This window comes from Podarcis muralis, chromosome 15 (genome assembly GCF_964188315.1).
Source record: "Podarcis muralis chromosome 15, rPodMur119.hap1.1, whole genome shotgun sequence".
Taxonomy (NCBI): Eukaryota; Metazoa; Chordata; class Lepidosauria; order Squamata; family Lacertidae; genus Podarcis; species Podarcis muralis.
In genome coordinates, this window is record NC_135669.1 from 33,922,967 (window position 1) to 33,938,832 (window position 15,866).

Consider the following 15,866-nt stretch of genomic DNA (forward strand, 5'->3'; position numbering starts at 1 on the left):
CGGCTCCAGGTGTCTGTTTCCTGAGATTTATATATGAGAAATGCAGGTGGCAGTGTTGGGTCCATTACACACACACACACACACACAGAGAGAGAGAGAGAGAGAGAGAGAGAGAGAGAGAGAGAGAATATCTAGGAATAGCAGGGAGGTAATATCTGTGTTACAGCTAGTTGAAATGTCACTTTTGAGTTTTCCACAACGCTTCTTCAGGCTAGATGAAAAGGGAAGAGGAGGAGGGGTGGGCAAAAAGGGCAAGGAAATGTCTCTCTTTACCTTGTAAGATGGAGTGGGTCTTAAGCAAGCCCAATTCTCTCTTTTCAAAATAAATGTTACTGAGGCTGACAGAGAAAAATACAAAACTTGATATATTTTCCCGTTTTTTAACCAAACCAAGACTTTTTATATAGATAAAGAAGGGGAGGAAGAATAGAGGGGGGGGGGAGAAAAAAAAGAATAGAAAATGGGTTAAAAGAGAAAGATAGAAACGTAAAATTCTGAAAGTAAAGAACTTCTGATTCTTCATCTGTCTTCTATATAAAAACAGTATTATAGTCCAATCTACTATAACACCCCACAAAACCACTTTCTATAAACAAACATCATCTTCAACCCTCAAATCCAGATGTCATTATTTCTTTCTGACGCAAAAAGTCTGTGAGAGGCTTCCAATCTTTAGCAAATGTTAACAATGACTTTTCTCTGATTAAACATGTCCATTTTGCCATCTTAGCGAGCAAGCCTAATTCTATCTGACCATGCTGGGTTGCAAAACGGATTTAAATACTGCAGTGGAAGAAAGTAATGGCCCTTCTCCCTTTCAAAGTATCGTATACATTCACCTCCAGATGTTTTTGCCAACAACTCCCACCAGCCCTTGCCAGCACGACCTGCTAAATATCTAAAGGAATAGTTTGGGTAAGGACTTTGGCCAACTGTATTCTGTCCTGTTCTCTAATGTTCCTTTCACCGTTTGCATTATAGAACTGTGGCCTTTTTCACGGACACACTGCTACGTTGTGCTAAATTTCATTCATGCCAGGAGTGGGTACAACAGCAAACATTATTGGACAACACTGCTACTCGCCCCCCTCCACTTCCCGCACATGTGTGCCTCTGTTCCCAAATTCCCCCATGGCAAAAGCAGGAAAGACCCATATGCCGGTTGTTATGGTACCAAGGGGTTGCTCGAGAGCAAGTAGGCAAAGGCCTCCCTGCTCGGCTGTGAAGCCTTGCTTTTGAGGCCAAAATAAACTTTCTCTGTGCAGAGCGCCACTCTCCTGTGGCTGGCTCATTCACTGGCAGAATCTGTGAGTGAGCGGTCCTTAAACCTTCCCCAGCAGAGTAGTTTCTTGACGCCCAATCTGCGCCTCCCCTCTCAGCGTGGAAGCCTACTGCGCGGGGAGGGCGTAGGTAACGGAGGACCTCTCTCCTCCCCGCTTTGCCCAGGCAAGGTGTCCTGGCACCGCCTCTCCTCCTCCGAGCCTTGAAGCTCCTCTCCACTGGAGGCGTGGTTACTCTCCTCCGCTGAGGAGGTGCTGCTTCCCACGATCTTTGGAGACTCTCTGTAATCCATCCGGCTTTTCCCCTCTCGCCCCTGAGCCGATGGCAGTTCCCTGAACCACCTGAAATTCCGTCACTTTACTCCTGCAATTTTCTTTGTTAATGTTTTTTTTTTCTGAAGGCAACTGATACGAAAATGGGTGCTAAAACTTCCACTATGGTTCCAGAAGTGGTGTTTACATCACGAGGAAGCTCAAATAAAATGTGCAAATTAACAGTTAGGGAAACAGAATAAACTTCTGCATGAACACAACCTATTCCTCAGAAGCATATGAGTGCAGTTCTCCTGTCTACGGACCAGATCATACTCTCAAGATAGCAGTAGAGTAGAGGTATGAGATTTATCTGGGGGGGGGGGGGAACCAAACACTGGTTTTAGTATCAGGCTAGAACATCTCACCTCTTTTATCTGATTGGTGCTCTCCCTGATCAGCTCCTCCCACTCGTTTTCGGACAACGAGAGCTTGAAATCCCGGGTCTGCAGAGCTTTCTGAAGAAGCATGCATGCCTGGGCCTGAAAAAAAGAAAGGGGTGGAAAAGCAGGTGAACTAATGGAAACTGGTACAATATGGGAAGCGATCTCCCCAACACACCCCTAAGCCTGTGTCTAATACAGTGGTACCTTGGCTTATGAACTTAATCCATTCTGGAAGTCATTCTTAATCCAAAGCGTTCTTAAACCAAGATGTGCTTTCCTATAGCAGTGGGGGACTCAATTTACACTCAACAGGAAGCAGAACATGTTCTGCTTCCAAGGCAAAGTTCACAAACCAAAACACCTCCTTCTGGGTTTGCAGCATTCTTAATCCAAGTTGTTCATAAACGAAGCTGTTCTTAAACCAAGGTACCACTGTAGTAGTTTTGAGGCGCAAGGAGGTGATAGAAGGGAGAAGGAGACCTACGCATCCTCCCAGAGGAAGACACTTGATCAAAATCCCATTTTGCAGCTGCTTTTAAGACTTCAGGGGATTCTACCTCCCACCCCACCACAACACACCCCAAGTCTTTGCTGTTCAGGCTCATCCCCTGACACCCTACCCCCCTGAGGGCACAGTGCCCTTCTAAATGCACACTGGGAAGCCAACAGGCTTGTTGATGTGCAGTGTGTAAAAACAGCTGGAAACTCCCAGGCAAAAGAAACCTCAAACCCCGTGGATGTTTGCACAAGTACTGATTGTCTCTGAGCCCTGATCCTTGCACACGCAGATAACCTAGCCTTTAACAACCTGCATCTCGGAAGCACATCAGACACAGAAAGGTTGGTTCATTCGGTTGGGTTCCTAAAGGCCACAGCCAGAGCCATTCAACACAGAGACACTTAAAGGTCTTTTGCTTCTTCCTATCTTTGAACCATTGAGGAAATTAAGCCAGCAGGAGAAAGAAGATTAGGAAGAATTGGGAAGCGCTTCCATTTTTATTTCATCAGCTAGTGGCAAAAACTCCATCACTTTCCAGATAATAAAGCCCAGCTCTGTGAACTTTGTGCCCTCCAGATTAAAAAAATATATATTGTTACAATCCCCATCAGCTCCAGCTGTGGTCAACGGTGATGGGAGCTTCAACTCAAAGCCACCTGGAGGGCACCAGCTTGATGAACGCTGTGATATACCAGTTTGTGCCAGGACCAGACCTGTCGCTGTGCAACTTCCGGGCAGGAGCTGCGGCTTTATTTTGAATCGTATATCGGTGGCCAAGACAGAAGCCAGTTACAACCTGCTGACCTAAGGGAACACAGCCAGATTCTGAGACGGGCCAAAAATAAAGAGGGGGAAGTTGGCCAACCCTTATGCCCCAAAGAGCTCCTGAGTTTGGATCTGGGGGGAGGGGGGCGTTGCTCCCAGAGTGGGGCAGAGCTGATGCCTACTGTCATGGACTTGCTGGCTGCAGAGAAGTGGTGAGAGCCCAAGGATTGGTTGTGGGATGATGATGAGGGGTCAGAGGGAGGAGGAGAAGACTGGGAGAATTGTTGAGTTGGAATGGACCCCAAGGGTCATCTAGTCCAAGGATGTCCAACAGGTTGATTGCCATCTACTGGTTGATCGGGGTGGGTGCACTGTCGACCGCAAGATCCCGCCCTGCCCCCCCCCCAAAGCTCAACAACTTTGGTAGATCACTGCCAGTCTTTTTATAGTGGGAGAAGATCACAGTCTCTTGAAAGTTGAACATGCCTGATCTATTCCAACCCCCTGCAATGCAGGAATCTCAGCTAAAGCATCCACGACAGATGGCCCTCCAATCTCTGCTTAAAAACCTGCAAGGAAGGAGAGTCCACCACCTCCCGAGGGACCCTGTTCCACTGTCAAACAGCTCTTACTATCAGAAAGTTTTTTTCCTCATGTTTAGTCAAAGTACTTCTTATAACTCGAAGCCACTGGTTCGAGTCCTACCCTCCAGAGCAGGAGAAAAATTTTACAGTGCTTTCTCTAAAAGGAAATGGCCCCAAACAATATTGGGAGCTGTAGTTTAAGGGTGCTGAGAACTGTAGCGCTGGGAGCGGTGCCCTAACAACTCTCAGCACCCGCAGTTCCTAAGATTCTTGGGTGCGGGGAAGAGGGGGGGATCCATGACTGCTAAAGCGGCGCAAAAGTGCTTACAATGTATGGTGCGCACCGAAGCTTTTATCTTGCACCTGATAACATCAACTTTACAGTCTTAAGAAATGTGTTAGTCTTTGAAATGCCGCCTCTTTGTTCTTTTAAGCTTTTGGGCTTCGCTGGATGCCAGATACTAATAACGGGTGTTCGACCAACGATTCCAGTGAATATTTACAATTTTGAAAAACTACTTAGTAAACAGGACGCGGGTGGCGCTGTGGTCTAAACCACAGAGCCTAGGACTTGCCAATCAGAAGGTCGGCGGTTCGAATCCTCGCGACGGGGTGAGCTCCCGTTGCTCAGTCCCTGCTTCTGCCAACCTAGCAGTTCGAAAGTATGTCAAAGTGCAAGTAGATAAATAGGTACCACTCTGGCGGGAAGGTAAACAGCGTTTCCGTGCACTGCTCTGGTTCGCCAGAAGCGGCTTAGTTATGTTGGCCACATGACCCGGAAGCTGTATGCCGGCTCCCTCGGCCAATAAAGCGAGATGAGCGCCGCAACCCCAGAGTCGGTCATGACTGGACCTAATGGTCAGGGGTCCCTTTACCTAGTAAACATTTGACACCGGAATTTGCTAAAGTGGGATTCCGAGGAGATGAAATGTCAATATGCGACAGAAGTTCCTGCTCCACCTGCTAGTCGAACGCTTTGGTGAAAGGAGAGATGTCTTAGCAAAGTCCCTCACTGGCACCTCAAAGTTGCAACCTACCTGTGACCTTGCAACTGAGGCAACAGACTCCCCTCAGGCTACGCCTGGTGGACTTTGCAAAAAAGGAAGAGGAAGAAAAGGCTGGTGTGGATTCTTGTCAGTCTCCAATCTTTTTTTTTTTTTTTAAAAAAAGCCTCTGCTCTCTACGCATCAAACGGCAAATATAATTCGAGCGCATTAGGGAAATTACTCAACCCTACAAGTCCTTGCGGACTGCCCCGGTCCGTTTCCACGGAGAGAGTCGGCTGTTGAGAGACAGGTTAGCTACGCTCCGGTGAGCAATTCATCTGCTTTGCTCCAGGCGGGGAGCTCTCATTATCCCTTCCAACCTGTGGCAATGAAGATAAGGAGGCCAAAGCAGACCTTAGAAGGGCATCGCCTGAGCAACCTAAGGAGGTGCAAGCTGGGCTTAAATAATTCTGCTGCAACAGACCTTAATCTGCTCAGCATCTCCCCCTCCCCTTCCGCCCCACAGTGGCCAATCAGGTGCCCCCAGGAAGTCCACAAGCAGCAGCAGCAGCAGCCTTTCCCATCGATGCTCCTCTGGGTATCGGGAGACATGCTGCCACTGACTTGTGGCCCCGGACAGCCTTATCCTCCCTGAATTGGTTTGATTCCCTTCTAAAGCAGCTCAAGTTGGTAGCCATCAAGTTAACCATGAAATAACACTACTAGAACTTGCACACATCAGTAAAATAAGACCTGTACTAACAGCTGGGGAAGAGACTGACAACAACTGCCCTCCTGGACAACTCTGTTTTGCTTCTGCTAGCCTCCTCTGGAGTAAGGTCATGGGAGCCAGCTGCGTGCCATCTGGACTGGTGAGAGGATTCCTCCCCTCTGAACTGTATTGAAGCCAGGCTTCATTTGTTTGTGTGCTACGCAAAAATTGCAATGTGAGAAAAGAACTTGGGCCCAGAGTACCTTAGGGACTCTGTCCGACTCCGAACGCTCCTAAATGGCCTGAGCTCATTGTATGTGAATGAACGTTTATACCTCTCCATCATTCAGTCCGGACACTGAGGTCCACTTCCGAGGGTCTTCTGGCGGTTCTCTCACTGAGAGAAGTAAAGTGACAGGGAACCAGGCAGAGGGCCTTCTCGGTGGTGGCACCCTCCCTGTGGAACAACCTCCCATCAGATGTCAGGAAGATAAAGAATTACACAACTTCTAACAGACATCTGAAGGCAACTCTGTTCAGAGAAGTTTTTAACGTCTGACATTTTATTATTTTTTATATTTTGCTGGAAATCCCAGCCAGAGGGGTGGGGCAGAAAGAATAAATCATCATCATCATGTCAATCACAGCCAAATGCTTCCTGGACTCTACCTAGTCTACAAAACCTTATGTATCTGTTTGGTTTTCAGAGTGCCACAAAGGCTCTTGTTTCTGAATAAAAGAACTGAAATCAGGAGAGACGGAGACAAACGTGATGTCTGAGGAAAGGGGGGGGGGGACCGATGCAACAGCTTTGGCCCCTGGGAGGTGCGTGATAATACAGGCAGAATTAAGATCGATTGGCTGGCCTAAAATTAAAACCACTTAAGTGCTTGCCTGGCCTGGGGCCAGGGTCCTCTCCATTTTGAAGGCCTGAAGCTTTTTCCTCTTTGCCCATCTCGTCTAAAAAGGGCCACTTCCTTAAAAACAGTGAGAGAGAAGATTCTCCTATGCAAAGGAGGAAAATGCCAAATTAGGAATCGCTGACTGGATGGAGGACAGGTAAGGCCACACTTTAGGTTTCAGGTTTAATACAAGCTCTATTTAAAGGGATGTGAGGGAGGGGGGAGGACCTCATGGACCAGGGTGAAGATGGGGAACTCTTTTTCTCTGCCGAGGGCCACATTCCTTCTGGTGTGATCTGCTGGAGGCCACATGCTGGCAGTGGGCTAAGTCACAAGCGGGAAGAGTGCCCCTTTCCCCTCTTCTTTCTGACACCCCCTTCTCTCCCCACCCCTTCACCTAGGGGGCTGCCAAAGTGGACTGGCCACTTCTAGCGCTCGCGCTCGCTCTCTCTCTCTCTGCCAAAACCTCCTCGCAAGGTTGTTGTGACCATTAACAGGGAGGGGCAAGACAGCGCACACACTGGCTTGAGCTCTCTGGCCAAAAGAGTGGGATAAAAGGGCAATCGACAAAATAAGCTCTAATCATCACTGAAAGCGCTAATTGCAGTTCAGAAAGACAGAGTAGGCAACACTAACCAGAGCAGGATTATTATTTTTTTCTTTGAAAAGAAAAGCCACTTTATTGCCTCTCATTCTTTATGCAAAATGTTCCTTGATTAATTCTCCCTTTACCACCTGCTGAAAAACATCTATGGTGAAGGCATTCAACTCCAAATGCGTTCGTGCAACTGAGTCATCACTTCGCTGCCGGTGTGGGCAGAAGTGAGCACTCACGCGAGGCGTCTTTCCCCCCTCTTTTAATGCCATGCTGTACGTTAGTCATAAGACGCCATGTGCTGGAGTGTAGTTTTTAGTTGCTGGGGGTTTTGGGGGGGGGGTTGCTTTTTTTATCCTGGCAAATCGAAGTCTCAAGGCTGCAGAAGCAGCCTAGAACATAAATCACCTCTTTAAAAAAATAATCAGACAGACTCTGTTCCATCTTATTTGTTTTATTTTAATTTATTTTATTACGTTCATATTAGAGCTGGGCTACATCTAGTTTTCAACATTGTGGTATGTCACCAGCTAAACATCGTGATACACCGATACATCACAATGTCTGAAATAAGGATGGAGCTATGCAGAGACTTTGGCTGAGTTTAAAGCCATTATCTTGCTTTAAACTCAGGGGATTCTCATAGGTAGATAAGTCATACAGAGATAAATTAAATTTCATCCAGGAGAAAAAGGAAATAAATGAGGGAGTTCTCTCTCTCTCACACACACACACACAATCAGAAATCCCCTTCATTCAGGGATAAACAACTTGAGGAAGCCATTTTGAAGGTCAACTTCCCTGAGGGGGGAAATTGTCACAGCAATAAGATCAGAACCGCATTAGAGTGTGTGCGCTTGTGTGTGCGAGACGAGGGAAATTCAGCCTCATTTCTGTGCATGTTTCAGTCTGGAATTTGGGAGGTAAGAGTTCGATGCATATGAACAATGTCAGGCTGACAATGGTAGGAAGCTCAATGACCCACAGGAAAAAACAGAAAAGGGAAGAAAACCGAGAGGGAAACACCAAGGCAATTTCCTCGCACCACTTCATATTCTAGACACATTTCTGCCTCACAAGTAATTATAACTATTGGAACGGGCAAAACCTCCCTCTGCGAGAGCCAGACGTCTGAGGCAAACCATTAGTAGTCCCATCAAGACTTGCTTTCCCACCTAGTATGTATTCAAAGCTATTTATTACAAATCGCAGCGTCGGCCATTTTACAAGATAAGCCAAATCCTGACACTGCCAACAGGAAAGGAAGAAATATGTCAGGGTCAGGAGTAAATGTACCACACACCCCTATTTCTTGCTTAAAACTCGGGGACCTTGGTGAACATTAATTGCAATTAGCATAGCTGTAAGATGTTAACACTAAGCTGCTGTTAAACCTAGGAAGGAGAGGGAGAATTTGTGGAAAGAGGGAGCTGTGATTGGTTTAAAAAATCTCTTAAATGTACATAAGAAGTCATTGGCATCGCATCATTTGCACTGATATACACAAACACAAAAGGTAAATTCCACCCCAGACCCCGCTCAGTTTGGCTGCCTTTGCACTTACCTGCTGGTGCTGTCGGGCGCCTTCTGTGATCGACTTGACAATGGTGTCAATCAGTTGGTTGCACATGATCTCCAAGGGAAAAAGAAGAGATGTGGGTGTTAGTGGAGCCTCGCATCACCAGGATCGCAAGTGGTGTTTTAGGACAAGCAAGGAGCAGGATTTCTAGCCCACAGGCCTGCCAGGTCTCCAAATCTGGCCGGCAAAGGGAAATCAAGCTCCCCTAACAACCTTCAGAACCCTTAAACTACAGTTCCCAGAATTCTTTGGGGGAGGGCAGTAGCCATGGCAGTTGAAAGTGGTACAGTGGTGCCTCGAAAGACGAAATTAATCCGTTCCGCGAGTCTCTTCGTCTTGCGGTTTTTTCGTCTTGCGAAGCACGGCTATTAGCAGCTTAGCGGCTAAGCGGCTATTAACAGCTTAGCGGCTATTAACGGCTTAGCAGCTTTAAGAAAAAGGAAACAAACTCGCAAGAACTCGCAAGACGTTTTGTCTTGCGAAGCAAGCCCATAGGGAAATTCGTCTTGCGGAACGACTCAAAAAACGGAAAACTCTTTCGTCTTGCGTGTTTTTCGTCTTGCGAGGCATTCGTCTTGCGAGGTACCGCTGTAATTTAAATTCATGGTGTGAATTCTCCCTGGTCAGAGAGATGTGTCATAAATTCTGAGGTACAGAAGACTAGCTACCCTGTGAAGGCTTTGACACCAGAACAACCCTTCCGTTCCTGGGACGTCACTCGGATCCCGTGAAACCGATCGACAACCAATGTGCATTTTGTGTGCCCACGTGGTGTGGAAAGGACGCGAGACCGGGCTCTTCCGCTACCTACCGGGTGGCGTTCAAAGAGGTCGAGAAACATGGGCCCTGTCAGCGGGCTCTTGCGCTTTGTCAAAAACAGGTTCAACGCTTCCTTGTACACAGCGGACACTCGGTCCAGGTCCAGGCTGCCGACAGCAAGGGACTAGGAGAAAAAGGCATAAAAGGAGTAAGTGTTTGGCAATACAAGAGTGGGGCCTTTTCTGAGGTGGCTCCCAGCTTGTGGAATGCTCTCCCCATGTTCCTCTTTAACCAGGCCTTTGGCTGATTGACATCCAATGCCCTTTGAAAATCTGTCAGAGGGTGTGTGTGTTCCTGGGTTGTTTTTGCTCTGATTCTGTATTTTGTGTTTTTGTCTTGGGATTTTATCTTGTGAACCATCCTGAGACCTTCGGGTATAGGGTGGTATACTACTACTACTACTACTACTACTACTAATAATAATAATAATAATAATAATAATAATACAGGGGTCCCTTTACCTTTTTACCTCGGTTTTTGAACGTAATCCATTCTGGAAGACCATTCGAGTTCCAAAACGTTCGAAAACTGAAAACTCAGTATGGAAGCCTCAATACAGAAAACTCAATACGGAAGCCGTGCAGCATGTTCAACTACTGAGGCGAGTACGAAAACTGAAATGTTCGTCAACGGAGACGTTCGAAAACCGAGGTACCACTGTAATCTGTGGATGCCACATCTCTGGTGACACAAAGAGCATAGAACAAATCTGCCACTGCTATATATGAGGGTAAGTTTTTCAGGAAGAGTCCTGCGCCAGCCTCTGATTGGAGGAGGCTAAGGGACGCGGGTGGCTCTGTGGGTTAAACCACAGAGCCTAGGATTTGCTGATCAGAAGGTCGGCGGTTCGAATCCCCACGACGGGGTGAGCTCCCGTTGCTCGGTCCCTGCTCCTGCCAACCTAGCAGTTCGAAAGCACGTCAAAGTGCAAGTAGATAAATAGGTACCACTCCAGTGGGAAGGTAAACAGTGTTTCCGTGCGCTGCTCTGGTTCACCAGAAGCGGCTTAGTCATGCTGGCCACATGACCCGGAAGCTGTACGCCGGCTCCCTCGGCCAATAAAGCGAGATGAGCGCCGCAACCCCAGAGTCGGTCACGACTGGACCTAATGGTCAGGGGTCCCTTTACCTTTAAGGCAGAGGGTGGGATTTGCTATGGCAGCCAGGACTGCCCCCATGCTAGCAGAACGCAGGCTGCAGTTTACTGACACAGATACAGAAATGCAGGACCTCCTCACCTGAGCGGTTGGAGCACCGCTTCCTTCACTGCTCTTCAGCTTCTTTTTTGGCTGAGCGACCTGCGGAGCAGCTTCAGCAGCCGTGTTCCCCTTCAATACCCGGAAGAGGTACAGGGACCCACTAAAAGCAGAGCGATACGCAAGAGAAGGGTCAGGGAGAACCGTATATATCATGCCATGCTGCACCAGCTCAGAAATATCTTTTAGGTTCAGAACCTCCATGAACCTCACCTTTCCATTTTCAAAAGCAAGTTTCTAGACCTTATTACGGCTGCGAGGATAGGCTTGTGGGTGAGAAATGCCAGGCAGGGGGTAGGGATAGGTTTCTAGTGGCAAGGAGTTGGGGTTTCTGCACCCTGTATAATACACACGTCTTCCTTTCTCTTAGGACTAAGGGCACACAGTTAGAAAAGGACTACAGATTACTCCGATATACGACTACAGTGTCGAGACTGAACAAAGATGGAAAGCCCTGCCCACTATAGACGAATGACGGGTAAAATTATTGGATCTGGCTGAGATGGCAAAGTTAACATGTTTAATTAAGAGAAAAATCGTTACTGACATCTGTTAAGGATTGGAAACTCCCCCCCCCCCCCCGTTAAATGCTTTATTGGTTTTAAAAACTATCTAACGTAAGTAATCAAAGAAAAATATAAACGAACATTCATTCCAACGTTGGTGCTTGTTGTATGTAACGATTTGTAGACTGGAAACTTCTTACGGGCTTTTTGAGTGAAAATGAACTGGCAATATTGGGATTTGAGGATTGAAATAATACTGGTTTATAGAAGACCGAATGGTTGGATTTGTAAGGAATGAATATTATATGTCCCCGCGACAGGGTGAGCTCCCGTTGCTCGGTCCCTGCTCCTCCAAAACCGTGAGAACTAGGAACCTGCTTTAAGTCTTTTAAACTTAGAAAAACGAGTTTTGTTTTTCTTTGAAAATCCGACCCCTTTCAACTGCAGCTTTAAATGAGAAGATAAAGTGTGTGTCTTAAACCCACACACCTGCCCAAACGACCCACCTGAAGCAGTAAAGGGCAACAGAGGAGTCGCTCTGCTTGCAAGCTCTTTTCACCAGACTCTCCAGCTGGACGTGCAGTTCTTCCCGGATGGGGGCCACGTTTTTGCAGTACTGCTTGGATCGACATAGGTGGTTCCTGAAAGCCAAGGGAACATTCAGGCAGGACGCAGTCAGTAAACCAAAGAAACCCTACCGGTATGATTCCGTTCTTGTTTTATTCATAATTTGTATACCTGAAGGAGCGTCTCCACCCCCATCGTTCAGCCCGGACACTGAGATCCAGCGCCGAGGGCCTTCTGGCGGTTCCCTCATTGTGAGAAGTGAGGCTACAGGGAACCAGACAGAGGGCCTTCTCGGTAGTGGCGCCTGCCCTCTGGAACGCCCTCCCATCAGATGTCAAAGAAATAAATAATTACCTGACATTCAGAAGACATCTTAAGGCAGCCCTGTTCAGGGAAGTTTTTAATATGTAACGCTGTACTGTTTTTAACACTGATTGGGAGCCGCCCAGAGTGGCTGGGGAAACTCAGCCAGATGGGCGGGGTATAAATAATAAATTATTATATTATTATTATTACTGCACTCCCCCCCCCACACACCTAAAGTGTTCCAGTAGCTCAGCTACCTAAAAACATTCAAAATGCTGACTTGAGAGCACAGCTGGACAATTTTGAACCAAAAATAGGAACAAACTATAGACCTGAACACTCTCTCTTTGCAGCAGACCCTGGTATAGAGTCACATCCATCTACATTTTTCTCGGGGTTGACCCATTGAAATTAACGGACTCGAGTTAGTTTCAGTGGGTCTACTCCGAGTAGGACTGGCACTTGGATACACGATGTTTCACATCCAGGGGTCCGCCTGAAAAAGAAAATCTTCCGCCACGTGGACTGAATCCACATCAAGATGCAGACAGGCAAACACGAGGTCTGCAACTCCCAGTTCGTTTTGCACCTCTGGATAAAAATGTAGCAAAGGTCCTTGAAATAAACTCCAGCATGGCAAAGAAAGACTGGCCGATCACGGTCTGCCAGTAGAAAAACTGAGCAAGACATCTTCCATTTCAACACCTGGTGAAAACCTTTCTATTCCATCAGACGTACATAGGCAATGAGGAATATTTTCGCTGATGTCTGTTTTTGTGTCTCTGTGTTGTTGTTGTTTTAATTTTTTATTTTGACAAAGTAATAATCATAAATAAATAAGAATAAAAATGTGCCCCCCCGAGACCATTCCACTGTAACTATCCAACCTCCCAAAATTTCAACAAACACCTCTTGCAATGGTTTGACCCCTTTCCATTTGTACAAATTCTACACTCTCCATATTCCCTCAAAATCATTTCTCTTGCATATTCACCCTCCTACCTTAACGACACATGTTAATTTATCATGAATAGCTATATCCCACACCTCTTTATACCATTCTTCCATTTTATATTCTGCTTGCCCCTTCCACTTCCTAGCTATAATAATGTGCTGTCTGTTTTTAACTTCTTATGTGGTTTTTACTGTACGTATTAAGTTCTTGTAAACTGCTTTGGGGTTTGTCAGTAGCAGTATATACCGTATTTTTTGCTCTATAAGACTCACTTTTTCCCTCCTAAAGAGTAAGGGGAAATGTGTGTGCGTCTTGTGGAGCGAATGCAGGCTGCGCAGCTATCCCAGAAGCCAGAACAGCAAGAGGGATTGCTGCTTTCACTGCACAGTGATCCCTCTTGCTGTTCTGGCTTCTGAGATTCAGAATATATTTTTTCTTGTTTTCCTCCTCCAAAAACTAGGTGCGTCTTGTGGTCTGGTGCGTCTTATAGAGCGAAAAATACGGTATATAGAATCATAGAATCACAGACTTGGAAGGGACCCAGGGGGGGGGGGTGTCAACTAGTCGAACCCCCTGCCATGCAGGAACCTCTTGCCCAATGTGGGGCTCAAACCCACAACCCCGAGATTAAGAGTCTTCTGTTCTACCGGCTGAAACCTCGCCACAAACTCACGTGAAGATATCGGCCGTCTTCCGGAGGTAGTCTTGCTCCTGCTTGTCGGACCCGCTGCTCATGCTCTGCTCGATCACAGAGAGGAGCGGGTCGATGATGGTGAACACGAGGGGGTTCTCTGCCTGCTTCGACAGGAACACCTCGACCAGATCTAGAACCTGGAAATGTGAGGGACAGAAGGGACTCAGGCCAACACAAGCTTTCCAGAGACAGAGAATAATAATAATAAAATAATAAAAATTTTATTTGTATCCCGCCCTCCCCAGCCACAGCCGGGCTCAGAGCGGCTAACAACAGTAAAATAATACATTATAAAATCATTTCATTATAAAATCAGTTCAAATCGGGTTAATGGCAACCATTGGGCTTGAGTTCTGTGAGGATTGCCAAAGGAGGGGGTCAGGCTGTGCCCTGGCCAAAAACCTGGTGGAACAGCTCCGCCTTGCAGGCCTTGCGGAAAGATGTCAAGTCCCACAGGGCCCTAATCTCTTGTGATAAGAGTGTTCCACCAGATAGGAGCCACAGCCGAAAAAGCCCTGGCTCTGGTTGAGGCCAGCCTAACCTCTTTGTGGCCCGGGACCTCCAAGATATTTTTGTTTGAAGACTGTAAGGTCCTCCGTGGGACATACCAGGAGAGGCGGTCCCGTAGGTACGAGGGTCCTAGGCCGTATAGGGCTTTAAAGGTTAAAACCAGCACCTTAAACCTGATCCTGTACTCCACGGGGAGCCAGTGCAGCTGGTATAGCACTGGGTGAATGTGATCCCACAGTGAGGACCCCATAAGGAGTCTCACCACGGCATTCTACACCCGCTGGAGTTTCTGGGTCAGTCTCAAGGGCAGCCCCATGTAGAGCGAGTTACAATAATCCAGTCTGGAGGTGACCATCATGCAACTTGACTTATGCTCAGAAGGAATCCCAGTTGTTTTTAATGGGCCTCACTCCCAGGTAAGTGAGTATAAGATCGCAGCCTAAATAGTCTGCAAAAGGGTTCCTCCCCTGCCATCTGTCAAGGCCTCTGTCATGTTGGTAAAGAACAAGACCTTCCCTCTTCTCCCTCCCTGATCCACTTATTTTTTCAGGGAACATCAGGGAAGAGACCTGTGTAACTCAGAAGCTAGCTCAGTATTTGGCTCTACTGCTCCAGTTTGGATTCTTGCCACCAAACAGTATTTCACATGCTGAAAAACTGTTTCCCAAGCTTATGCTGACCCCTGGAGGCCACAATTAAAACAACCCCAAACCCAACTGCATCCTCTCATCCTCAGATCCAGCCACAGAGGGATTGACAGCAGTTCTAAATTAAAAACGGTAAGTTGTACATCAGAACAAAAATAGATACTGTCCCTTTCCAAGAGCATAAAGGTCTGCAAATCTCCTGTGGTTTTACTGCTCAGCTGCTGTTATATATATATATATGTACCGTTTTACGGTAGTGCTATTTTTATGTTTTGCAGTTTCTTACGTGGCTCCAAGAGAATCTTGCGCCTTGAAAGGTGGGCTGAAAATGTTTAAATCAGTGGCTTTCAACCAGTGTGCCATGGCACCCTGGGGTGCCTTGAATGGTGGTCAGGGGTGCTGTGGGCGACACTGGCCTCTGTCCTTATTTCCTTCCCTCCCTTCTTCTGATGCCTCTTGCATCTCTGCCTCCCAAAGGCTTGCATGGCTGTTTGTTGCAGCAGCCCTGGCTACAAGCCCCCCAGGTGAATGGTGCCTCTGGGGTTGGCCAGGGGGTGCTGGTTGCCAGGAGCTAAGGCAGCCTTGGAGTAAGCAAGCAAGTGGGCGAGGAAGCCCAGCCAGCCAGTCCACCCAGGCCCCTGTGGGGCAGTGTGAGGAGGCAGCTCAGAGACCAGGGGCGGCGGCAGCGGCTGCCCAGAGGACTCCGAAGGAGAGGGGAGAGGAGAGGAGGCTGAGGGAACACTCCACAAGGGAGGGTGTTTGAAAAAGGGTGAGAGGCTGCCAGTTCTGCAGGCAAAGAGCAACACAACTGGGCTCCTGAGCCCTGCAGAAAGAATGTACAGTGGTACCTCGGGTTACAGACGCTTCAGGTTACAGACTCCACTAACCCAGAAATAGTACCTTGGGTTAAGAACTTTTTTTCAGGATGAGAACAGAAATCATGCGGCGGCAGCGGGAGGCCCCATTAGCTAAAGTGGTGCTTCAGGTTAAGAACAGTTTCAGGTTAA

The 15,866-nt window shown here is 47.4% G+C and overlaps 1 protein-coding gene across 1 annotated transcript in view; it reads right to left on the bottom strand.

Moving 5' to 3' along the window:
* MYBBP1A (MYB binding protein 1a) overlaps nt 1–15,866 on the bottom strand; it is a 49,367-nt gene that overhangs the window by 12,630 nt on the left and 20,871 nt on the right. The window contains exons 19-24 of the mRNA XM_028707688.2: nt 13,682–13,839; nt 11,687–11,821; nt 10,657–10,777; nt 9,412–9,543; nt 8,586–8,654; nt 1,961–2,074 (exon numbers count right to left, since the gene is read on the bottom strand). Of these exons, the coding sequence (XP_028563521.2) occupies nt 1,961–2,074; nt 8,586–8,654; nt 9,412–9,543; nt 10,657–10,777; nt 11,687–11,821; nt 13,682–13,839 (729 nt within the window). The remainder of the gene's footprint in view (nt 1–1,960; nt 2,075–8,585; nt 8,655–9,411; nt 9,544–10,656; nt 10,778–11,686; nt 11,822–13,681; nt 13,840–15,866) is intronic.